The sequence below is a fragment of the Gavia stellata genome, chromosome 1 (assembly GCF_030936135.1).
Source record: "Gavia stellata isolate bGavSte3 chromosome 1, bGavSte3.hap2, whole genome shotgun sequence".
Lineage (NCBI taxonomy): Eukaryota > Metazoa > Chordata > Aves > Gaviiformes > Gaviidae > Gavia > Gavia stellata.
This window is the reverse complement of record NC_082594.1, coordinates 116537671-116562736: the sequence shown is the minus strand read 5'-3', so window position 1 is coordinate 116562736 and position 25066 is coordinate 116537671. Positions and strand designations below refer to the sequence as shown.

General features: G+C 50.3%; 1 protein-coding gene across 1 annotated transcript in view; it reads left to right on the top strand.

The window, feature by feature from the left end:
- Window positions 1–636: 636 nt before the first annotated feature.
- IGSF3 (immunoglobulin superfamily member 3) overlaps window positions 637–25066 on the top strand; it is a 74200-nt gene continuing 49770 nt past the window's right edge. The window contains exon 1 of the mRNA XM_059816904.1: window positions 637–1012. Within this exon, the coding sequence (XP_059672887.1) occupies window positions 637–1012 (376 nt within the window). The remainder of the gene's footprint in view (window positions 1013–25066) is intronic.

Here is a 25066-nt window from a genome sequence, read left to right as displayed (position 1 = left end):
GGTTGGGGGGGGGGGGGGGAGAATGGGATTTTGTACTAGCCGAAGCCTCCGGTGGGTTTGCTGATGGAGGACAACTGCTTGTGCTGTTTCTGTTGGGTGACCTGGAAACCCAAGGAGAGGGAGCGTAGCCTCCTGGCTTGCACGTGGGCCTCTTTCCTGGTGGAAGACGGTCCTGGTTGGGCTGTGCCAGGAGAAGAGGGAGTCGCTGCCAAACCGGGGAGCCCCACCGGCAGCACCGGGGTGCTGCAGAGAGGCCGTGTGCCACCTCCTAGTGCCCTCTGGCAGCAACCCGTGCCTGGGATCGCAGGATGATGGGGTTGGAAAATAAGAGTAGTACTGAAAACAAAGCCCTGTTACTTGAGTTTCTGGTTTGCTGCCATGTGGCTCAGTACCTTTTTGTGCCTTGATTCTTATCGCTACCAAAGAAAGGTTTTGTGTTACCTCAACACCACTTTTTTCATGGGGCATTTTAAAAAACACTTCACCCTTCACAGAGCCCAGTGTGCTAGTTGTAAAATGGGGCGTGAGGGTTTGCCTTGCCGGGCGCGACCACGGAAGTGGTAGGACTGGTATATCTTGGGGGAGGCCTGGGCTGCCCGTCAGGAAGTAATGCTGGGCTCCTCTCCTCCCGCAGGCATGGCCTTGGCCCAGCGGCAAGTGGCGGTGCAGGAAGGGCCTCTCTACCGCACGGAGGGGTCCCACGTCACGCTGTGGTGCAAGGTGAGCGGCTACCAGGGCCCGGCGGAGCAGAACTTCCAGTGGTCCATCTACCTGCCCTCGGCCCCCGAACGGGAGGTGCAGATCGTCAGCACCGTCGACCCCTCCTTTCCCTACGCCATCTACACCCAGCGCGTGCGCAGCCGGGGGATCTACGTGGAACGGGTGCAGGGGGACGCTGTCCTGCTGCACATCACCGAGCTGCAGGACCGGGACGCTGGGGAGTACGAGTGCCACACGCCCAACACCGACGAGAGGTACTTTGGGAGTTACAGCGCCAAGATGAACCTTGTGGGTAAGCTGTCCTGCTAACGGCATGGCTGTGGCAACGGGGCGTCTCCCAGCCAGTGTGCAGCAGAAACCCATGAACCCCCCATGTGCGATGTAGTCCGCATAAGCCATCAGAAAAAACACCAGTGAGGAGAGTAGGAGCAGAGAGCAGGTGGCACGGTGGTGTGAATTGCAGGAAATCATGGTATAGAGACATAGGAGAAATCAAGCTTTCTCTAGTAATAAGACCTTATAAAGAAGAGACACCAGGCAGCATAGCCAGAGAGAGGAATGTGTGAAGCCATGGCTGAAAGCAAGAGGGACGTGGAACTGATTTACACAGAGAAAGAGGGGTAGGGAGGCTGCTCCAGGTGGCACAAGCTGCAGAGGAGAGAGCTGTGTGCCAAAGGTGGCGAAATAGCGGAGTGGGGAAGAGAGGAGCAATAACAAGCGGCACATAAAGGGAATGGGAGAGATGGTCGTCTTCAGGCTCTTAACAGAGGGCAGTGCTGAATGCATCCTGAAAACAGCACACTGATCAAATTGAGCTGTCTGTAGATGAATGTGGGGGAGTTGGTTTGGGGTTTTTTTTTGTCTACATTAGAAAAATCAAAACCAGGTTCTTTTAAAATCTGGAGTATTTCCACAGCTCCTCTCTGCCTTCAGCTTGCTTTCTGTATCTCAAGATGGGATTGGATTTGAAGTCTCTAACTCGGCTAACGGCGGTCAAATAGCTTCCATCAAGCTCTTTGGCTGAAGGACTCCTAAAAGAGCTCCTCCGCAGCAGAGACACCCCTCTAGCAAATGTAAGCCCACCGACAGCAGGCTTGCTTTCCTTAGGAGACGTTCATGAGCTTGCAGGTCTCTGGTTTGGAAACCACTTTGGCATTATCCAGACCTGCTAGCCGGTCAGGGTGTTGCCAGTTCAGGTTTCAGGCCGTGTTGACACAGGAAGCCCATTGTGGAAGGAGCCGAGGTGTGAATTTAAATCACAATAGCCCTGCTTTGGGCTGTGCTCCCTGCCTCCAGCTTGCGTGCGCCTTGGCTCTTTCCCTTCAGAGGTGCTAGCGCAGCCGCTCTTCCAGGCGAAGCCCCAAGGCCTGGGTACAGACACTTACTTAGTTGCTTGCTTTCCCATCTGATGTCCATGAGCAGTTGGGAGGTAGATGCCTAAATACTCTTTTCTATTTTTTTTTTGTAGTTCCGTGATTTGCTTCAGGTGTCCAGGTTTGCGGTTCCCCCTTTAGTTTAAACAAGTCTGAGTCAGCGCTGCCGCTGTAAAGTCAGCTCAGGGAGTGAAACCCATTGAAAGCCAACACCTGGTGAAAAAAAGTGTCTGGGCGCAGGGTGGGGTTGTGGTAGTTGGGGTTTGCAGCTGGGTTCCTCTGCCAGGGAACTGCACCCCATGGAAACCAGCTTGGGAGCTGGGGTCCTTACAGGTGAGCCATTAGAGCGAGTGAGAGTACCTGCATTAGCTGCTGGCGTGGGGCACAGCGCAGGACGGGGATGCGGGCAAACGTAGCCAGTGTGTCCGATGTTTGAGCAGCAGGGAGCTCCTCTGCAGCTCTCCCCAGGGTCTGGGGAGCCAGTGCCCTCCAGGTTTTAAATGTAGCTCAGCAGCTTCTTCTGTGGCCAGCCTGGGGCTTGCTGGGTGAGATGCTTTTGCTCTGTTCCACCTTTGCCACTGGTACAAGGCACGTAAGATTTGGGACTCCATAGACACCCATGAATAGTGCTTCGAGGACATTGGCTTAAGGGCTTACGTGTGTCTGGCGTGCTCAAGAAAATTGATCTAATGTAACTTTTAGTGGATTAGTTAAATCACATTATGCCCCTTTATGGATGCTTGTGCTCAGAATTTGGGGCCCTAATTTGGTTTAGCTTAATTCATTTCTGAAAGTCACTTCAGAAGTGACTTAGGGTCACTTGCATTTTGAATGTGTGTATCTGCATAGGTGTTTTCTGTGGTTTAACCAAACTCTGACAGAACCTGAATTTTCCAGAGTGCCCCCTGCGATGACCGGTAGACAACAAGCCCTTATGGAGGGCCTCCCGTCTGGCTCCCGTTCATGTGAACCGGTGCTGACTTCAGCCCCATTGGACCCTGAAGTCCTGCCGGGGAAACAGGCTCCTCTGCAGGGCTGGGCAGAGCCCTGTCATTTTAGCTCTCAGCTACAGGTCGTGGGTATTCAGACCAGCTTTGTTGCTGCAGACAAGATGCAAGAAGAGGTACACGAGAGCTAAATGAGAGTTATTGTTCTCATTTTCTCAGAAACAGAACCAAACATTTTTTTTGTTCTTTCATCCAGTTATGAATTTTTAATTGACTCATTAGATTGAGTGGCTCTTTTTTGGCAGCAGCAAAGCCTGGAGGGAGACAGGTTGTTAGCATCTCTCTTCTCTCTGTTTATGTGTGAAATGGATGGGTTTGGAGCAGAGTTGATTTTAGACTTGCTGTTCTGGGAGCTTTGAGTTGTTGTGTCCTGTAGTTTGAGGGGAGAGCTGAAGGAAGAGTTTTTCCCCTTTTCACCCAGGTGATACAGCCCTGTGATGGGGAGCTGGGAGTTTTGGGGGAGCTGGATGGGACACTGGTGCAGCAGCATATGGGGCTGCTCTCTGCACAGGGATATCTCAGCTTGCAGCAGAGCAGCTGGGATGTGTCTTTGTTCCTGCCGTCTGGGCAGCATTGATGTCCAGGGCTCTGCAGCTGCTAAAAACCAGTTTCTGTCTTGCTAGCTTCAAAGACATGCTGGGTGGGCTTCAAAGTACACTTCTGTCCACCTCACGAATAGCAAGTACGGTTGGTTGTCCCTCTCCCATTTTTGGTGTCTCCACTGAAGGTTCCTTTTTGTTCATCAGGTTCTCGGCCAGGATCTAGTACCACTCTGAGGACTTGATGTCTTTGGCTTGGAGTAAGAAGTGCTCCCTAGGCACTTTGTGGAACTCTTGTCTTCACTGATCTCAATTCAGGCATGCAGCGCAAGTGCTAATCTCACTGAAGCTAGGAATGACGCCAGTAATGTGGTTCAAGGGCCTTCTGCCATGGGGAAATGTGTATCAAGGCTTAATGTTTTTCACCAGTCTTCACTTCAGTTGCTTGATAAATAAGTCTGTCTTTCTGTATTTTGCTACCCTTCTTCTCATCTCCTCCTGAGCTGCATCATTGGGAAGGAGTCATACCTGAGCTGCAAGATGTGTTAGGAGGAAGAATTTAGGACATCTCAGACTGAGTTGCAGGTGCTGAGGGAGGCAGCAAAAAAAAGAATGGGTGCAGCTCTTCAGGATGTTGTGGAACTGTGGCCTTGTGATTGATTTATGAGAATGGATTAGCCCACGTACAAAGTCTGCAATTCCATTGTTTGCCTTCAGAGTTCAGTTCCCCGAGGCTGACATGAAATTGCTGAGGCTAGTTTATGCTCTTTTACTCAAGGCGAGGGGGGAGAGATTTTCAGATCACACGAGTGGCCTCCCACTCATCTAACACCAGGCACGTTGCCTGAGGTAGGTGTTGAGGCAGTATCTGCGGTCAGAGGACAGAGAGGGACAAATCTGGAGAGCAGCCTCTTTTTGTTTAAATTGGGTGCGCCTTTCTCTATGTTGACTAAAGAGAGAGCCTAGATGTTAAACTTGGGTTAGACAGATTGTGTTGAGTGAAATGAATTCTTCTAGTAGTGGTTGAAGACTTGGCTGCTCTTGGAAACTTACCCCACAGGTCTCCCAAGCAACTGATGGAAATTTTTGGCTTTGTGGTTGAACTGGGAAGACACTTGGGCATACTGAAGAGGGGAGTTACAAAACTGGATCGATTAAGTAGGGGATCTGGGGGCCATGCGCATCTGACTGGCAATCATATCAGGGTCCTGGCCTGCTTGTTGCTGGCTGCGAGGAGTACCTGGGCTGCTCCTTGGCTTTTTGCAGAAGTTAAGGACAGCAAAGAATTTGCAGGTGAAGGAAATCAGCATCTCAGTAACATATTGTCACCACTGGCAGGACAGCAGTATTTTCCAGATTGTCATTGGAATTATCCCTTGTCTTAACTCTTGACATATGGGCAGAGGAGGAGGTTTCTGTGCAGTAATTTAGGTGGTGAAGCTGCAGGGATGCTGTGCAATCCGAGATGCTGGTTTGTGCTTCTCATCTTATGTTGATGGGTAAGTAAACTTGTGTTTTGCTGTGGGGTACAAGTGAGCACATGGCAGTTACTTCAGAGTGCGTGAGTCACTGCAAATTTGTACTCCACTATATCTCTGCAACGAGTTGTTTGTGTGCCTGTACCCTTACTTAGATAACAGAGAAAAGGCCCAGGTCTAACCTCTTCAGAAGCTTCAAACTTTTATCTCAGTGTTTTTTTGCCTGTGCTCCCAAAAACATTGAGCTCTTTTTTTCAGAGTAAGTGATTTGAGGGAAGAAATCAAGCTTTGAGGTTTTTCTTAAACAGATAGTGACAGAGTAGGAGAAAGGGTTTCAAAGCACTTGAGGAGGTCACAGCTCTTGTACTCTTTATTTTGGGGGAAGCAGCTATACAGCATCAATCCTAAACAAGTTAAAGCAAAAAAAGGAAAGGGGTTTGGATGGGGGGAGAGACCACAGTCTCCACGGTACCACAGAGTGGGAAGGAGCAATTTCAGTGCAAACTTGAAAAAGAAGCAGTACTCAGACATGGCTGTCTTGGTGGCAGGCAGGAGGAGTGGAGTGGAGCTGGTAGTGCCTGCAGGGATGGTCACCAGCGTCTCCTTCCTGCCAGGTGTAGGTGAAAGAGGGGCAGAGAGCAGAGAGGATTCATGCTAGCTAGGTGCTCTTCAGTGGCTCCCCTGTCTACCCTCTCAGCCCGGCCCCACTTCTGCTCTGCTATTTCTCACTGGTCTCACCCTGCCCAGGTAGGCTGGTCCCTTGATCTCTGCCCTGTTCCCCTGGGCCCTGCCTGGCTGTCACGGCTCCCAGGGGTTGGGTGTGAGGTTTTTTTTTTTTGGCTGACAGCCCCATTGTGGTGAAGTTTCAGCATCGCGCCCAGCTTGGGAATGCTGGTGGGCAAGGGCACTGGTGAGATGAAGAGCCAGCTGCCTCTCTGTCTGAGGTCAGCGCTGGCTGCGGCTGTGCTCGGTGGGGTCTTATCTCCAAATGCTGAGCTGCCCGAGTCGCTTGCAGCTCTCTGCAGACCAGAACTCAGTCCATGGGTACTTTGACCATGCCTTTAGGAGTGTGTCTTGCAGGGGTCCTCTGTGCCCTTGAGCTGTGGCATGTAACTGTATGGCCAGCTGCAAGCCCGTGGCTGGGATGAGAAGGATAGCTGTAGGGTGCATCTGAGAGGCTTTGGTGGCATGGGAGGTGGAAGAAAGATTTATGCAGGCCAGACATTTAGCACTGGAGGGGAAGGAGCTGCATGTGTCTCAGACAAGCGTTCAAGAGAAGAAAGCATGTCTCTTTTGTTGAACTTGCAACCAAAAATTTCCAGAATCGATCTGTGGAGAGCTAAAGGGCATATAGCAGGCAAAAAAGAAAAAAATGAACTTTTATTAGCCCGTACCAGCTGCTGATGCTTGTTGCAAGTAGCTTTCCTTCTTTGTCAAGCGCTGCCATACGCGATCTGTCTGCACGCAGAGCAGAGGGAGAAAGGCATGTCGCAGGTTTGCTGTGTTTGGGAGAGCACCGTCTGCTTCTGGGAACCTGGGGGGACTCGGGGCAAGAGCAGTCGCTTCTGCTCACGTGGGGCTCACGGACCTTGGCGGCTGCTAGCTTATTCCAGTTGTCAACTGGGCTGAAGGTGGCTTTGCTTGAGGGAGGTGTCGAAGAGAGAGATGGCAGTCATGCAGACAAGGATCTACCAGTTGGGGTTAGAAGTGTTTCAGGGCTCTTCCTTCTATGCTGCCTGGTTTTTTTCTTCTTCTCCTGAGAGACAGGGGAAAGTGTTTGTCACTGTACATGAGCTAGCAGCTTGTGTCCTTGGGAGGCCAGGCTCTTTGCAGCAGTGCATGGTGAGAGGATGAGCAACAACAGGCAAAAATCGAAACGAGAGCAGTTCAGACTGCCCCAAGAGGTTGCACAGGCTCCATCTCCGGAGGGTTTCAAGACCCGACAGGATCAAGCTCTGAGCAGCCTGGTCTGACCTTATAGCTGACCCTGCTTGACCCTGTAGTTGTGCTACAGACCCCCTGAGGTCCCTTCCACCCTGAATTGTCCTATGATCCCGTGATGCACAGCTTGACAGCTGTGCAGTAGTAACCACTGTTAGGCACCAGTTTGAAGGGAGGCTATTTAAGGAAAGGTGTAAAATGGTGTATAGTGGTGATGTCAGTGCTAAATAATGGCATAGTATTAGTGATCTCAACCAGGTGAGAACCGCAAGGACGTATTGTACATCCCCAAATACTTTTTTCTGGCATATTTTTTTTGTATTTCATATGTTTCTTATCTCTTTTGAGAGGTTGCCGGAGTTTGTCTCTCTTGCTCTGCTGTGGTGTATGAAGGTAGAATTTGGAGATCCTCAGCTTAGATGTCATAATCTCTCTGAGGCTGTCTCAGCGGCTTTGCTATGTCTGTGAAACATGTATGTTTTATTTGGCCAAGTCGTCAGTTAACCAAAGTGAGTTCTAGGATTGTGTTGTTGAAATTCCTGCTTTGTGAATTACATTCATCTTTGCCTGTTTGGGCTGTGCTTGTTGCAGTAATAAGCTCCCCAGAGGAGTAAAATGTCCTTCACTTTCAAATTCCCCTTTAGCTGACATTAAAAAAAAAAATTAAAAAAAATCAAATACCTTCTCCTAGGTGGTCCTTTGCAGCTAGACACAGGGTGTTTTGTTCTTAATGTCCTCCTTTACATGACTAAATCTCTCTGTAGTAGCCTTGAAAAAAAAATTTTACCTGTCCTGCTCTGCTTTTTCTTTCTGTTCCTGCTATGGATGGAAAGAGAGTGTTTGTTAACGGGGGAGGGATAAGGAGGGGTAAACATATTTACCTCTGGCAGTTCCTATGGGCACAGCCTGAGGAATCACACCAGCAAACCAGAGTACCTGGCTTCTGATGCTGTGGATGCTTCTGATGCTTCTGGGGGCTGCAGGCATCGGGTCCTGTCATGCTGCTGACTCGCTGCGTGTCCCTGGGTACGGCACTTCCAGTCTCCCTCACCATTTTCCAGCTGGTAAAATTAGGAATAATAGCATACAAGTCTTTCACAAAGTCTAAGCTAAATAATTGTAAAGTGCTTTGAGCTCCTCAGATAGTGGGAGTTAGAAACAAAGGCTTATATTTCAGCTCTGCCTGGTAATGATGCTGAATAGGATTCATCTCCAGTCCTGCTTAGTCATTTCTGATGTTTTGAAAGTATAGCTGCTTAAGCTCACCCAATTTTGCCCTTGCAGAAGCTGTGAGGCTAATAGGCGCTGTCAGACTGAGGGAGCCAGTGGCATGTGGTGCCAGGGGCAGGTGTGTGAGAGGCTGGTGCAGGCAACCGCGCTGCCGGCAGCTCTGCAGCTGGCAGGAGGGGCTGCTTCCTTACAGCCCCCTGCGGCATGGCCGTGCGTGAGGCCAGTCCAGAGGCTCCATGCCCCTTCCAGATTTAAAGCTCCTGCTGGTAAGAGGAAAGCACCAAGACCTGTTTGAATTTCCAGTCTTTTTTTTTTTTTTTTCTTTTAATCTTGGCTTTAGTCATATACAGTCTGGCAATGAATTGCATGGGCTAGTTCTTCCTTGTCCTTTTTAAAACACTTTTTTGTAGATAACATTCAGTTATAACTGAAAGCTTATAACAGAAATCTCTGTACATGTCCTCACATTGCTAGACCAGGTTCACTCATTATTATGTGTATCTTTATCTCGTCCCCTGTTACTATATTTTCCTGCTAAACACTTCCAGTTACTCCTGTTTTGTTGCAGTACGCCATCTCCTATTCTTTCCCATGGGAATTGCTTGCCTGATTTTTACTTTTTTATTGTTATATTACATGACATCCCTTCTCCACCTCTATCTGCGCAGGAGAAATGGAACCAATTTTAGGCAGACCCTACCTGAAACAAAAAAAATGGATAATCCATTGTATCCACTCTCTCCCTTCTTAGCTGTTGGTGTTTTTCGTCCCTCGCCTTCCTGTCCTGCCCCTCAAAACTGCAGGCAACTTGGTGGCGTGACATGCTTTGCAGGGGGGACTCTCAGTTGTGGAACTAATCCTTTCTTTTTTTTTTTTCCCTGTTCACCTACCCATTTCTCAAAAAACTGGCTTTAAACACATTTGGGGCACATCACTGTATTCCATATGTTTTTCCTACATGGTCCCTTTTGAGATAGAGGTACTTTTTTAAATTTAGCTAGCATATGGAGAAGGTTTACAGTAAGAATACCTGTCTCTTTTTTATGCGTGTCTGTGCACTTGTACCTATGCATTGTTTAAAAAAAAAAGTATTCTAAAATGCATTTCTAAAAATGTAAATGAATACAGCCTTAGGCAATCACACAGCCCTCTGCTCACGAGTCTAAGCTGGTCTTTAAAATGAGCCCTCTCTCTTCCAGACTTTCTATGTCTCTTACTTGTCAGGAAGGGATGCGCAGAAGCCCAAATGCTGACTTGCCTTCAGACTGTAAAGAGCTGCAGTGTTTTGCATGGGTAGGTTTCTGTGCAACACTGAGCCTGAACAGTAAAATCAGACCAGTCAGTTAAAATGATCTTTGAAAACTAAAGCAGTCTTTCCTGCAAAAGCCTCTTTTCTGAAGGGTTGGAGTCATGCCCTCTAGTCTGCTCTCTTGCTGGCTCCAGCCATGCATCACTCCACTCGGGGATGTCTCAGGCTGATGGGACTGCGGCATTCCCTCTTCCCCTGAGCTCTTTGCCTCTTTGGTGTCAGTGAGGCTGGAGGCTGCAAGGCTTGGGGTCCTCTGCTGCCCTGAAAGGAGTTTCTACAAAAGCAACACTCTGCTCAGCCCATGCACCCCTTTGCTTGTCCTGCCGGCTCTTCTCTTGTATGCTTTGCCAGTTGCCAGTGAAATGAGGCATTTGTTAGTCCTAAATGTCCTATTTATTTATAGGATGCCTCTCAGTCTGTCCCTCTGAGAAGAGCAATCGGTGGTATAGGCTGTTTGCATAGATTGCCATAACATCTGGGTGTTAAATGCTGATAGGAGATAAAGGATGCGATGGTTTTTAACTAGGATAGAAAAATCTTTAGCCAGAGATCCTAGTGCATTTGAAGGCCAGCTCTACCACAGGTGGATTACTCAGGACCCTGGGCTCAAGTTTTAGGCTCTCCATCCTTTCCAAGAAAGTGAACTTGGCATGTGAGGGAGCTCTTTCAGGTTGGGCTCTGCTTGCTAATCATGGGAAGCAAAAGGTCATCTGGTGTTAGAAATAGTCTGATGCCACCTCCCATCCTGAATTTAACATGTCTTCCCAGTGTGCTCTGGGCAGCCCTCAATCTCCTTCCTGCCCCCCCCCCCCCCCCCCCGTGATTACTTTTTCGCTACACACACAACTGAGACAAGCTCTGGAGGATGAAAAAAATTAAGAACACAAAAGGACAGCCAGAAGGAGCTGGGCTGGGTCAGGAGAGCAGGTGGTGGAGCCAGCAGGCTCTAATGTGGGATGGGCAGAGCCTGCTACCTGCCTCCTACCTCCTGCGTGCTTGTCAGCTTTCCAGGTGCTGCCTCTGGCCATATCAACCACCTCACTGGCGGGCGGCTGAGGAGCACCCATGTCTTCCGCCTGTGCCTCCCTGCTTGTACCTGAGGGGTACCAGCGGGGCTGGGCGGCCAGCCCAGCCTGGCAACTCCCTGGCATGGGGACCTGCTCCCAGTCTCGCCAGCAGAGACTGTTGGCATTTCTGGCAGCTTTGCCAGAATACCGGGTGGCAGGGGAAAGGCAAAAGTGTGCAGGTTTCTCTGCTTCTGTGCCTCCAAACAGTCTCTCAGCATTAAATGGGGAAAGCGATAACTGTGAGCGCAGCTGGTAACATATGGCACCCGTCCCCTGCCTTAGCAATTGCTCAGTGAACTCTGAAAGTGGAATACGGTCCCCGTGGCTCCAGCCAGCTGCAGCAGTGAGAAATCCTACGATGGAGCAGCCCGTTATTCGATTACCAGCGAAAATCTCACGTTCCATGTTGCCTATTTTTCCTGCTGCCTCCCTGGGGAGGTTTTGGTATACTTACTCCTGCCTCCCACTCCTCTTTTCTTTTTTTCTTTTTTTTTTTTTTTTAAATTAGTTGCCCATGGAGGATTGCTTTATTTGTTCTCTAGTTCCAGCCCCTTAGACTTCGTTGCTCTGCATTTCTGTCGGTCTGCTGCCCTGAGAGGCAGTGGCAGCTGTTTCTGCCATTGATGCCACTGCTTTTCTTGGGTCGTCTTGGAGAACAAGTAGGTCTGGTGGTCAATGATCAAGTCCCCGTGTAGCAGAGGGGAAGCACAGTGCCCATTGCTGAGCCAGTCTGCTTCTCTGCCACAAAGCTGCATGCTTATGGTGGTGTGGATGCACATCTTTTTGTTGAAGAATTACAAAACGAACAAAGTAAAGTCAAACTGGGGGCCAGTGCTTGGGCAAAACACAGAGTAACAAACCCAAAAGCCCCAAGCAGCATTACCGATCATACATCAGATCCTTTTTGTCCTATCAGATGGGATAGCACAAAAGTTGAAAGCCTGCTGCTTCTGTCCTGCCCCCCAGGAGGGCTCAGAAACGTAAGTGGGTCCCCTGTGGTTTGGGGTCCTTACCTGCTTATTTAGAGATGTTGCTATTGGGCATGCTGGGGGGCAGATTTCTTCTGGTTTAAAGCATCAGAGGGTCTCTGCCCTGCTTCTTCTGCCTGCTGGGGGGCTGGGAAGGGGAGAGCAATGATTTGGTGCTCCAGAGGGAGGCTTTAGGTCCCAAGGCTGCCTACCTCCTGCCTCCTCCTCCAGTCTGAAGCCCTGGCAGGACTGGCCTTTCCCACTCTCTGGCTCCTGCCAGACAGTGCAGGGTCCAACACTGCTGAGCTCTGTAGCACAAATGTTTTGCTTCATGTGCTGAGAAGGAAGCCTGGCCTGCACTGGGATGGAGCGGCCCCCTGGTAGGGAGAAGCTGGGAGGAGAAATTTTCCATCTTGATTCTGAGGCTGCCCTGTCAGTTTAGCCCTATAACAGTTTTACAATCTTTAGCTGATATAGGTTTAAGAGGATTTCCCTGGGCGCAGTGGGATTATTATAAGTCAGAGAGCAGTCTCCAGCTGATATTCCTTCAGCAAGTATTTATTTTAGGAGGGTTTAACAGTATTTAATTTTTAAAAAAATTTTTTTTTTTTTTTTGCATGGGTTATAAGTAAATTGCTTACATTACCAGAGAAGTAGAGGCTGGATGAAATGAAGGAATGTATTACTGCTTTCCAGGCTGGGGGTGGTGGAAGGAAACCAGCAGCTGGAGGTGGGGAGGAAAGAAGATAAAATAGTAATGTTGAGGGAAACATAACATTATTCCACACGGTACTGATTAGTAATACTGCCAAACAGCTGTTTTTAAATAGGAGATGTAATGGGAAGGAGAGCCGCAAGGAGCGTGAGAGTGCTGAAGGCAGTGCTGGCTCATCATTTGAGGAGGGGGGCGGCTTCTATCAACCCTATATCTGCCCCCTGGGGGTACCAGAGGCTGTGCTGCTGCAGCCCCCAGGAGCGTGGGGCAGGGGTGCCCATGCACCCTCCCCAGCCCTTGTGGGATGGCGCTCAGTTGGGTATACACTAACATGTACCCCTAATTTAAGGTTTTCGTGCTGCCTTCAGAAAAGAAGAGCAGTGGTGACCCTTGGCATTGGGAAGGCTGGGCCTGTAGGAGAAAAATCTCTTTTCAAGCCACATGCGGGCTGTTTCTTTATCCTCTTTCTCCCTCCAGCAGGCTTTATTGACGGCAGACGGCTCCGGGGCTGTGCGCACGCATCCAGAAGTCGTACTGGCTTAGCGAGAGCCGCCTTCTGGCTGCCTGTGCCCAGACAGTGTCCGCAGTCCTTGGAGTACTTCAGAGGACGTTAATGGGATGGGATTAGCTGCCCCACTTGCCCTTGCCATCAACAAGAGATGTTTCTAGAGAGCCTACAAAGAGGAGCAAAGCCAGAGCTGACTGGGTGAACCTGAACAAAGGCGCTTTTGAATGCAGAGAGAAGCATGATTTTACCCTCTGGCCCTACGGAGGCAAGAGGTGGGGCTGCTCTGCTCCCCATTTTAAAATCTGAATGAGCCTCTGCCTTAAGGGATCATCATTTGCTGAGTTGGTACTAATGGGCTGGATGCCCTTCAGTGTCCCTGCTCAGTCCTGCTCTGGTTCCCTGACACTGTGTTTCAACATATTGCGCCCTTTAGGGCTTTATTCCTTACTGTGTACTAGTTAAAATGATAACTTGGGGCTCTGCAAAGAAGTGTAGCTAGGGATGCCTGTCTTGGAAGTGTGTTACGGCGGGCAGGGTTTTCTGGACAGGGATGCCTCTGTCCTAGACACGATGTGCTCTGACCGCTTAACTAACGCTTAACAGTATTCCCCTGGAGAAACTGGTGGCTCGTGGCTTAGACGGGTGTACTCTTCGCTGGGTAAAAAACTGGCTGGATGTCCGAGCTCAGAGAGTTGTGGTGAATGGAGTTAAATCCAGTTGGCAGCCGGTCACAAGCGGTGTTCCCCAGGGCTCAGTTTTGGGGCCGGTCTTGTTTAATATCTTTATCGATGATCTCGATGAGGGGATTGAGTGCACCCTCAGCAAGTTTGTAGACGACACCAAGTTGGGCGGGACTGTTGATCTGCTGGAGGGTCGGAAGGCTCTGCGGAGGGATCTGGACAGGCTGGATCGATGGGCCCAGGCCAATTGTATGAGGTTCAACAAGGCCAAGTGCCGGGTCCTGCACTTTGGCCGCAACAACCCCAGGCAACACTACAGGCTTGGGGATGAGTGGCTGGAAAGCTGCCCTGCAGAAAAGGCCCTGCGGGTGTTGATTGACAGCCGGCTGAATATGAGCCAGCAGTGTGCCCAGGTGGCCAAGAAGGCCAACGGCATCCTGGCCTGTATCAGAAACAAGTGTGGCCATCAGGAGTAGGGAGGTGATCATGCCTCTGTACTCGGCGCTGGTGAGGCCGCACCTCAAATACTGTGTTCAGTTTTGGGCCCCTCACTACAAGAAGGACATTGAGGTGCTGGAGCATGTCCAGAGAAGGGCGACGAAGCTGGTGAGGGGTCTGGAGCACAAGTCTTATGAGGAGCGGCTGAGGGAACTGGGGTTGTTCAGTCTGGAGAAGAGGAGGCTGAGGGGAGACCTTATCACTCTCTACAATTACCTGAAAGGGGGTTGCAGAGAGGGGGGTGTTAGTCTCTTCTCCCAAGTGACAAGTGATAGGACAAGAGGAAATGGCCTCAAGTTGTACCAGGGGAGGTTCAGGCTGGATATTAGGAAAAATTTCTTTACTGAGACAGTGGTGAGACACTGGAACAGGCTGCCCAGGGAGGTGGTGGAGTCTCCATCGCTGGAGGTGTTCAAGGAACGTGCGGACATGGCATTGTGGGACATGGTTTAGTGGGCATGGTGGTGTTGGGTTAACAGTTGGACTTGATGATCTTACAGGTCTTTTCCAACCTTGATGATTCTCTGATTCTGTGAACTTTCTCAGACCCTGCTGTTCTTCATTTTTAGCTGGCTATTCAAGAGAGCAAAATTTTCGTAAAACCATTCCTTACCAAATGCATTTCATGACTGTAATTTGTAATGCCAAACTTACTGAGAGTGAGAAGATTTAAAGAGATCAGTGTTTTTATGGCTTTGCGCTGCTGCATGGAAATGAAGATCCCAAAGCAGCAGGTTACTTATCAGAGGGTTAATGTGAGGCTCTTGAGTCTTGTCAGCTGAAGAATTGCGTCAGCATGCCACAGATGACCACAGGCGCTCTGGCAGTCTGTTGTCACCTTTTGAGCTCTCTCAGGTGTACTGATGCCACCTGTCCGCAGATAGGACTCCTTGCAAAACTGCAGGTGATGGTCATGCATGATGAATGGCCCACCTGGCACTGCGTTTGGAAAGTGGGAGCGCTGGCACGGCAATGCTAGCCTACAGGGAAGGGGAAGCTGGTAGAAAGGTAGGGTTGCCAGAGGCATGAGCCGTTCATTTGGAGAGACTCTGTGCTTCGGAGGAGCTCCCTGGCTGCGGATGCTGGCCAGAACGGCTGCCCTGGGAGGGTCAGCGGCTCTGGGACAGCATGGAGATGCACTATGGCCACAGGGATGCTTCCAGCCTCTCCCCTTCTGCAGTGATATCCTGGGCCAGTGTGTCACCAGTGGGGGATGCTGCTCAGGTCACACCTGTGCAGTGGCACTGCAGAGCTTATCTATTGAGTGAAGTTAGGAGCACTGCCTATCATCCAAAAAGCTCCACTCGAGCTGTTTGGCAGCTGAAGCCACATAAGTGTATGAGCGTATCTAGAGAAACACAGTGGTTGGTGCAGGTGGCCCTGGGGGATAAGCATCCCTTTGCCTGAGGGGCTCCTGCCTCCAAGCTAGGGCCTGGGGTGCAGGGTAAGCTGAGCCAAAGATGGAGCCCTTCAGCTGTGGGAGGAATCGAGGGGCTCCTGCCCTTACTGGGGAACAGGAAGGTTGTAGTCATCCCAGTGCTGGACTGGGCAATGTAAAGGGGAGCAAGTGGAGGCGTGCAAGGCAGAGAGTGAGTGGGCTGAGGGAGACTGGAGGTGAGGGAGTTAAAAACAAGCAAAAGGTGGGGAAAAAAAGAAAGAGCTGAAAAGGGAGCAGGAAGGAAAGCAGGAAGAGCAGCACTGGGAAGGCAGGAGGAGGAGGGAGTGTGGAAGTGGCAGGTGGGAAGAGCTTGGACAGGAGGTTTTGTGTTGTGAAGAGCAGCAGGGCGTGTAGGAGGGTGATGTCTCAGAGGTGCTGAAGCAGGGAGGGCTGCACATGGGGATGACCAGTGAGGGACTGTGGCTGGGGTGGAAGGAGTGTCCCTGCTCTCTCCTGCAATGGGAGGAGGCCCCAAAGGTGCCAGAGATGTGAGCCCTGGCCTCCTTCTGCAGGTGCGTCGTGGGGGCTCTTCCCCCATGCGTACTTCGAGTGCCCTAGATGCTGTTTTTCAGGCTCTTGACCCCAGAGCAGGCTATGGGGGTTTCAGTGCTGTCCTCCATCAGGGCCGTTGGGATGCAGTAATTACCTTTGCGCTGCTGCCTCCTACTCTTTCTTCCTCTCCCCTTGCAACTGGGAAGTTGGAGGCAGCAACGGCGTGCTTTGAGGAGCTTCTTTTGAAGTGACTTTGTGAGTCACTGGGGCTGGTGAGCGTGGGGAACAAGATGCCAGTGCCTGGCACTCTCAGATCATTTCTGCTCCCTTGCGTCTGTGGCCTGAGCAGCGTGCTGCATGCCCGTCCTCAGAGACACCGGGCTCATCAGATCTCATCTGTTTTGAGAGGCTCCAGCCAAGGGTCTGATGTCAGTGGAGGGAAGGGGAGAGAAGGAACCAGGACACCAGAGGTACGCTGGGCTGGGCGGCAGTGCAGTGGCTTTGGGTCACGTCTGTGGGGTCAGGCTTAGCCAGAGCCTGTTGCTGTAGATAAGTGCAGTGCCGGCTCAGGGTGCTGCGTGGGTGCCGAGCTGCCCCGTGGCAGTGGTGGGATGAGTTTCTGCAGGCAGCCCTGTCGCAGACCATCAGTACAGGAAGATGGACTTGTCATCTCCTGTGGTATGTTCAGGCCACAGGATGCTCTGGTAGGGCTAAGTCTAGCTGGATAACTGTGGACAGTTTGCACTAATAAGATGTTTTAGATGACATGTGTGCCCCAGGAGCCACCCCAGAACCCTCCATTCCTTGGACCCCTCCCTGAAAGGCTAGAAGGTGCTTTCCATCGCTACTAAAGTGTAATGGGTTTGAGCCAGTCACCACAGTCCCAGTCTTATTACCGGTCCAGCGAGCTGATGCCCAAAGGGCCATCCGTCCTGTCCCTTATTATCTGCTGGTTGAAGTTGTCAAGACCGAAACGTAGATCCTCCTGTTGACTGCCAGGACACAGTGCTGCTGTTGAGTGTTCAGGGCCGCTGTCTGGAGCAGCAGGACAGCCAGCCTGCTGGTGAAACCCCTGTATGCCATCCAGAGCAGAGCCTGATTAAGCTTATGAAACCTGACAAGATCACAGCCCAAGGTGGTATTGCTGGAGGCTGCTTGACTGGGACCCGTGTTCCTGCTGCAGCAGCATGAACATTAGGGATGTGCCACTTAAAGCCTGTCATGACACACATCTAGCCGTTGAGTAGGGAGCATGTTGTCTCCTGCGGTTGTTAGCCTGCCAGCAGCATGCAGGGAGAGCCTCTTTCTGAAAGAGGCACAGGCTGCATCTGCCTGCAAATGAGGAGCAGCCTTTCATTTTGTGCTGCATGATGCCCCATCTCAGCTTTGAACGGGTGGTCCCCTGAACAAGCAAATGCTGGCCAAGACACAACTCCTCCACCTCTGCAGGTACAGTGACCTCTCCACCTTGGCTGGTGGGTCGTGTCCCATCCCATCTCCCCCTGTTCTCATAATAATCAGGCTCTGTGACTTGCAAAGGACATCTTCATAGCTCTGCTGCTCCATCAGTAGCCTGCATCGCTTTGACCACAAGTGAGGAGCCGTTGTCCATTTGTCAGGGCATGGCAGTCGGTACCTGAGGGCACAGAGTGCTGCCTGCTCTAGGTCTGGCAGCCGGCGGAGCAGGGGCTGGTGCACGGGGCCTTGTGGTCTGCTCACCATCAGCTAAAATAAACTCTAAAGCAATGCATCCCATGGTGCAACCTGGGTAGGAGCCTACCCGGCTCGCCACCTCTGCCATAATAGCTATTGCAGGGATCTTCATGCTGCTTGTTAAGGATCTGCATAAAATCAGAGGCTTATATTTCCTAGCCATCAGTATTTCTCACACAGGCGCTGCCCTTGCTCCTGCTGGTCAGATTTGTGTTTGTCTGGGAGAAGCAGCAGCTTCTTAAACAGACCAGCTCTTTCGCCTTTGTTTCCTTCAGTCCCGCAGGGTTAATCTCCTTCTTGGCACCTGATTATTTGCTGCTGCGGGGAATGCACATGGGTTTGCCGGCTACATGTTTGAAATTCTCATTTTGCTGGCTTTAATCCTTGTCTGGGAGCTGTGGCCAGGTCCCAGGGGCTGGGGCCGGATTAGTTAATACCTGAGACCCCCCCGGGAACCTGTTCCTGAGCAGCTCTGTCACCTCTGCTTCTCCCCGCAGCGGGTGGCTCTCAGATATGTCTGAGGGAGGTATTGTAGTGAATGGAGCGCTTCCCCCACACAGTTATTGAGCGTTTCGTGTTCCCTGCGAGGCTGGTGAGCATTGGTATTGCCAGCTTAGCAGTAGGCCAGCTGAGGCTCAGGGATGGGGGCTCGCAGGGCTGCGTGGTCAGGTGAGGGACAGAGGTCCCCTACTCCTGCTTCTGCCATGAGCTCGTCTCCTCCCCCTCTGAAACATGCCAGGCATTGACACGGCTGGCACAAACATTCTATACCTCTGTGAGCCACCAGCTCCTCTCCCCCTCCTGCAGGTGCAGCTCTTTGCCCGGTGCTTCTGCAAGAAACAGTGCCCAAAACTTTTCAGGCCGGTTCTCCGTGTTGCTGCCGTCTCCTTCTGTTGGGACCCCTGGAGATGCCCATAATTGCATTTTCAGTGTTCCTCTGCCACCCCATTGTATTGCTGCCTGGGCAGGGCTGTTACACTGTCCCCTTCCCTTCTTCCAGCACTCTTGCGCTGCTGTGGAGCTCAGGGTGCACTCTGTCCCCCCCTCCATGTGTTACCCATTCTCCCTCATCCCAGTGGGAAGCAGGTCTGGGCTCCCTAGCTCCTGGCCCCCTGTTAAGTTATCCATTGTTTTTTGGGATGCTCGGTTTCCTCTCTTTTTTATTTTTCCCCCCTCCAGGTGCTTTTGTGGGTGTGTAATTAGCTGGCACAGCACCGAGGCCTCGATCCCCAGAGTGCTCTCTCGCTGACATTAGCAGCAGACGGTGACTAAAACAAAGAGACAGCTCAGCGCGCGCCACACGCTCACTTTGTACATCTCTTACTCCTCACTGCTGTTGGGAGCTCAAAAGGGATCGCAGATGTGGAATAAATGGGAGCGCTTTGAACAAGAGGCACCGTAATCCCTCCCTGCCCCCGCCCTTCTACCCCGCTTTTTGCAGACATTAGTTTGATTAAAATTGCATGAGCCCACACATGGGTGTATTTTATTTTATTTATCTATTTCCTCCCAGCGAGAGACTGGTTTGAGGTCTGCCCTGTGGGAAAGCAACTGGGGCAATGCTGGGGAATTCAGGGTGTTTTCAAAAACTTTCCCTCTGCGGAGCTTACAGCCAGCTGCTGCGGGGCTGGTTGTACTGGTGAGACCTGCTTTTCCTGTGGAACGCTAAATGTGAGCACCTTCTTTCCTGCAGAGCCTGAAGGTGCTTGCTGGTGGTGCACGGGTGTGCGCCGGGGCAGGCGCGAACCCCTTCCAGCACTGGTGTGGGGCAGCAGCATCTGGAAGGGTGTAGTAGGCTTGCTCTAGCAAATCTTCACCCAAGGCTTTCCAGGTTATTGAGGGCATCTCCGTGGATGAGGGTGGGTATAAACAGTCAGTTTAAAACCTAGGTGACCGTATGGGAATTAAATCAAAATATCGGTAAAACAAAAATAGATATATTCTGTTTTCTTTTTCAGCCAGGTTTGTGTACCCAGGTTGGCAAGAAGTGAAGTCTTCACTACCATTTGCAGCAGCCTTCTGTCTCCTCTAAAAACGGGGAGATGGCATGGAGACTTGGGAGATTACTTTGTACTCCAGTCCTATTCTACTCTGCAAAGACAGTATTTGTGGCAGTGCTAGGTCAAAACTGTCATACTTCTTGGCAGGCATTTATAGGATGGGCTCTGTCTTTCTGCCTTACTCAGGGGCATGTACAATTCAGTTTTTGCATGTTTTCCCCTGTTTTGGAAAACGAAGACGGCATTTCCTTCCCTTCAGGAGGGCTTACTTTTAACGAAACATTTGCAAAGTGCAGTATGACTCTCCAGCAAGGGCTCTGTTATACGCCCAGTGTGGTTTCCTTGTCTGCATCCTCGCCGTGGCCTCCTTGGGCCTCTGCATTTTTGGCCAGGAGGAGCAGCAGAAGTGGCTGGTGGCTCCTGCACGTGCTTATCCCAGGGCACTGTGAGCTGCGTGCGGGTTTAATCTTTAGCAGTGTTAGGTTAACGGTTGGACTTGGTGATCTTAGAGGTCTTTTCCAGCCTAAACGATTCTATGATTCTCAGATGTCAGCGTGCGACAGGACGCTCTGGGGAGTTGGGCAGGGGGAGCTGGCATCCCGGGCACCAGCTGGCTGCTCTGCCCTGAACTCCTCCAGCTCAGCCACGCTGCGGGCTGTCAGGTGCGGCTCAGAAGCCCGTGCGCTTTTTGGAAGGTGAAAATCTGGTGGGAGCTGTACCTTGCCAGCAGGAGCCGGCTTCCTCTCCTCTTCCCTGCCCTCAGGGGTGAAGCGGTCCTTGGTACTGTTAGGAGGATAGCGAGGCTGCGTGCAGTAGAACTGCAAGACCCTGGTGAGTGCTCTGTGCAAGGGATTCAAAACCACAGTGGGTCCCCCCCTAAGGCAAGAGGAGCCCCCCGCGGCCCTTCTCATCAGCTGGTGCGTGATGTGACCATTGCCTGGTGTCCCCTGGCACGGAAGCCAGCCTTTAGTGACACCCCTATATCTACCCCCCTTTAGGAGGAGTGGCCTCTCCGCTCAGCGATGGGACAGAGATGTGCCCTGCAAGAGGCTTTGCCGGTGCCTCCTCCAGCAGGTCTTGCTGCAGGGCGCCGTTCCCCAGGTTTGATGGGAGTGTGGGTTTGATGGGAGTGCGGCTGCTTGTCTGCATCATGGACTGGAAATTTTAGGCCAGCCAGAAGAGGTTAGCATAACAAAGTGGCAGGTGAGAGGGAAGCATTGAATTTCAATAAACCAGCAACTGGGGAATGAAATCTCCTCGCTTATAATTCAAGCTCCTGGCTCAGATATCCCTCTCGCTTACCTTGGAGCAAATCTGCTGTAATGCATAGGAAACAGCTCAGCAGCTGCAGTCCTGGCTGCCATCGAGGTGGAGGCTGAGGTTTATTAAAGACCTGCAGAGCTCTGTAAAAAAAAAATTTATGATCTTCTTGGACTTAATCATTACAAGTCAAATATTTGAATAGGTAGGGGCAAGCGTTTTGCTGAAATTGGATGATCCCTTTCATATTTATGCTTGGTTATGCTTGCTCCACATGTATTTAGATGCTTGGCTGGGGGCGAGAGGGAGGTGAGGGATGAAAGGGACTTAGTATGGAGGGGGAAAACGGGGGCAGAGAGAGATCAGAATGGAGAAGAAAGCAAAGGAAACTACTGAAGGTTAAAAATAATAACAATTAGGCTGGGGGGACCGAGAAGAGGCAGAAAGATAAAGCAGGGCCTTTGAAGAAAAGGGGGATAGACAGTGAAGCCTCTTATTAAAATTTAAATGGCTGAGTCTGAAGATAAATGAGGAACCTGCAAAGAAACAATGTAAATAATAAAATAAAAAAAAAAAGTGGAAGAGAGGAAGGAGGGAAATATTTAAAAGGAAAATGAGAGGTTTTCACAGGTGTATGCTGTTGAGCATGTCAGCAGAGATGCTCCATAATCTCCTCTAATAATGTGATGGGTACTGGGGGCTTTGTAAAAACAAACAAAGCCCAAACCTTGCAATTATTTTTTTCAGTAAGGTGAAGTTTCCTGAGCATGTAAAGCTGATGGTGTCCTCCTTTTGTCGGGCTCCCCAGCTGTGGGTTACGATCCAGCCTTTCCTTCCTGGGGGACTATATGCCAGGAGCTGCTGCTGCTGCTGACAGTAAGCACAGCCTCTCCTGGGGCACTGCTGGCTTTCGCTCCAGATGCAGGGAGACCGGAGAGGCAGCGGTTCAGTGCTTGCCTGGGGTTGTACAGCCTACCAGCCGCTCCCCGCCAGGCAGTGAAACAAAGGGACTTTGGTCTTACCTTGGGAAAATGCTGCCATTCTCCACCCAAAAGTGTTGGGCTGCTCAGGGCTGTTTGTTGTGGTTTGGTCTGTTTTGCTGTGTCTCGATGGAGGTGGTTGGGGGTTTTGGGTAAGAGGGGACGTGGCACCCTGCTTGCTAAGGAGGAGCCAACCTCCCGTTGGGCTACTGGAAGGATTTGTAGGATGGTCACCTCTTTCGTTCGTAATTAGGTCCTTGGTGCTGTGGGGAGTTTCTTGGCTTGGTGGGACGCAACTGTGATAGACGAAGATGTCAGACTGCTCTGTGGAGGTGTGATACTGCTTGCACTAGTGGGTGGCTGGGTCTAACCCATAGGCAGGCAGGTAGAAGAGTATGGTTGCTCCAAGCCTACCTGGCATCTTCAGCACTGACTGACTCTGTGAGTAGCTGCACACAGCAAAGTGGGGAAAGACTGAGTTCGCTGACCTTGCCTTTCCTCCTCTCCCGGTGGAAGAATTTCTTTATGGTGTGCCTGACTCCCAGCAGGGACAGTCTTGCTGCCAGTCACGCTTTGCGCACCTGGATGGGGCTACGTGTGTCAGTCCCTCCATGGAGATAATGTTTTCAGGAGGGAACCGGTGCTGCATAGTTTAGTGGAAAGTCCTGTTTCAAAACCTGTGTGAACAGTGTATTCATCAATGCCCAGGGTAAGACCACAGCAGTGGCCGTGAACTCTAGAGGTGGAAAGCAGATGTATGGCTCTTTTCCTTAAAGGAAAAAGATTGAATCACAGGGACTGGATTAACCATAGCTTAAAATAAAAAAAGGAAGTAGGAGACTGGTGGAGGTGAAACTCGGCAAGCCACTCATCACTGTTAGCCCCTGTTAGGCTGCACATCCATCACCCCCAGCTCTAATGCTGTGCTCAGGGTGAGCGTGGTACATTGGTTGGGGACGTGGCTGCCTATTCCCCACTCTCAACCTGTGTTTCCAGGGTGCAAATGTCTCACGGGTCATGGGAAGGGGCTCCTGCGTCAGACTTAATTGAAGCCAATGGAAGGCCATACTCTCAATGTTCTCAGTGCTGTGGTGTGCACCTCAACAGCTCTACGGGTAAAGGAGGAGCGTTTATCAGCCTCCTAGGAATTTGATCTTCATGTTTTTCTCATTGTTTTGGGGCACTCTTAGAGGTAGAATTTGCATTGGTAGCTTGAAAGGAATTGGCCTTTGACTTGCAACATACGAGGTAGTGAGTTTTGCATTTGGTCTGTGTGTCTTTTCCACAATCTTATTACCCCCCACTATGTGGGACACCCTTAAATTCCTTAAATTATCAAAGTAAACTGCATGGATTAAAGTCTGCTGCAAAACAGACAAGTATAAAAGGCTTCATTAGTTTAACTGAAATAACTTTGCATGGATTTTTCTGGCATAAACTAGTCCTTAATAGATCCAGAATGTCTGAGGATGATTGAGTACTCAAACTTGCAATGTATTTTAAGGGGAAATAGCTTTCTGTCTCTTTTATGTTAGGTTGGGTTTTTTCAGTTATGGCTGGAAGAATGAACATTTTTCTTAAACAAGGATGTTTGTTTTTTTCTTTTTTAAATCACTTCACTGCTTGTTTATTTTGGGGGAGTAGCGTGCAGTGTTGCTGTATAATTCATTTTGCTATAGAGTGGTGGCATTTGAAAGAATGTGCCTGGAAGGGCTGTTTGGAGCCTCAGGTGAGAACTGGGAGTCTTCTCCCATCTCTGCCAACAGGCCGCAGGTAGCAAGTCTTTCCCAAGGAAGTTTTCTCCCAAGTGTGCCTGTTAATAGAAACAAGCTAGGACTTGGGAGCTGTAAGAGTCCGACTGAAGCTCCGTTCCCTTATTGATTTTCCCACTCTCCCTTCTGTGCTGTCATGATTGCACTAGTAGTCTGCCAGGGCACAGGAGACCTGAATACCTAATGTGCTCAAGCAGGGTTTTGGAAAAAACCCAGAATAATTAAGGAAAAAAAATAATCTTGCTTGCCATTTTAATGTAACAGAAAAAGGAACGGGCTAAAGCTCTTTTCTTCTTCCTTTTTGAAGGTTGTGTTTACAGGAATTTAGCTGTGATCTGAAATACTATAGCCTTTAAAACTGTCCTGCTTTGTATGTCTAGGTTACAGGGAACGAAACACTGGTAGGCAAGGAGGGAGGACATGTGCTACCTATGCTACAAAACAAAGCTCCTGCATCTACCTTCAGTGGGTTTTTTATTTGAGTGAATGAGTGGGTCCCCCATTTTAGACAGGATAGTGTGCTGATGCCAGTGCTGAGTTTGGAGAAGATTTCTTTTATAAAAGAAAGAAGAATAAATGTGAGCAGAGGAACTAGTGAAGCTTGGTTTCCTGTGGGTTTTGCTTCATGATTGAATTACCTAGGTATCTAATAAAGTGCGATCATTGCTTTTTCTTGATTGGAGTATCCCCATGGTTGTCTTCCAGGTGACTTCTTTGGTGTCTAAGGGTTGACCAAACATTGCATTTTTTTGCCACGGAGAAATATTAATATGCGATGGGTATCTCCTCCACTGCTCCAGCAACTCATGAAACCTGCAAAACTTATTCTGAGACTGCTATCCATCCCTCAGTATTTTTTTGAGATCTTTAGCCATTCTCAAAGCAGTAGCCACTTGCTGAAGTTAGGTGGGAGACAGGCACACACACTTGCACTGTAATTGCATAGTCTCATTTCATCGGTGGGGACACACACCATATCCTGCTCTTCTTTCAGCTAAGGCAGAAGGGTAATGCTTCTGTAATGCGTGCAGCGTGAACAGCGAGCCTCGTCGCCTGGGTACTAAGCTGTGCGCAGGGACTGTGTTACAGCAGGCTCCCAGTCCCCACAGTGGTACTAAGAGGGCATCAGCCAGGCTCCCACACAGGCTCCTTTCGTGTGGCGGGAGAAAAGCTATTAAATGGGTTGTGGTCCATGCACCTTCCATGAGTTAATTAATCTGCTCTGACCTTTTGCCATTGGTGTGCTCTGCTTTTGGTAATGCGATGATCGCTCGCATCGACTAATTGGTCGTAATTCTGCAGATCAACCCATCTTGATTTCCAGTTCTGGTTGCTTGTAAAAAAGCCACTTGGATCAGATAGTTGTGAGAAGTTTATT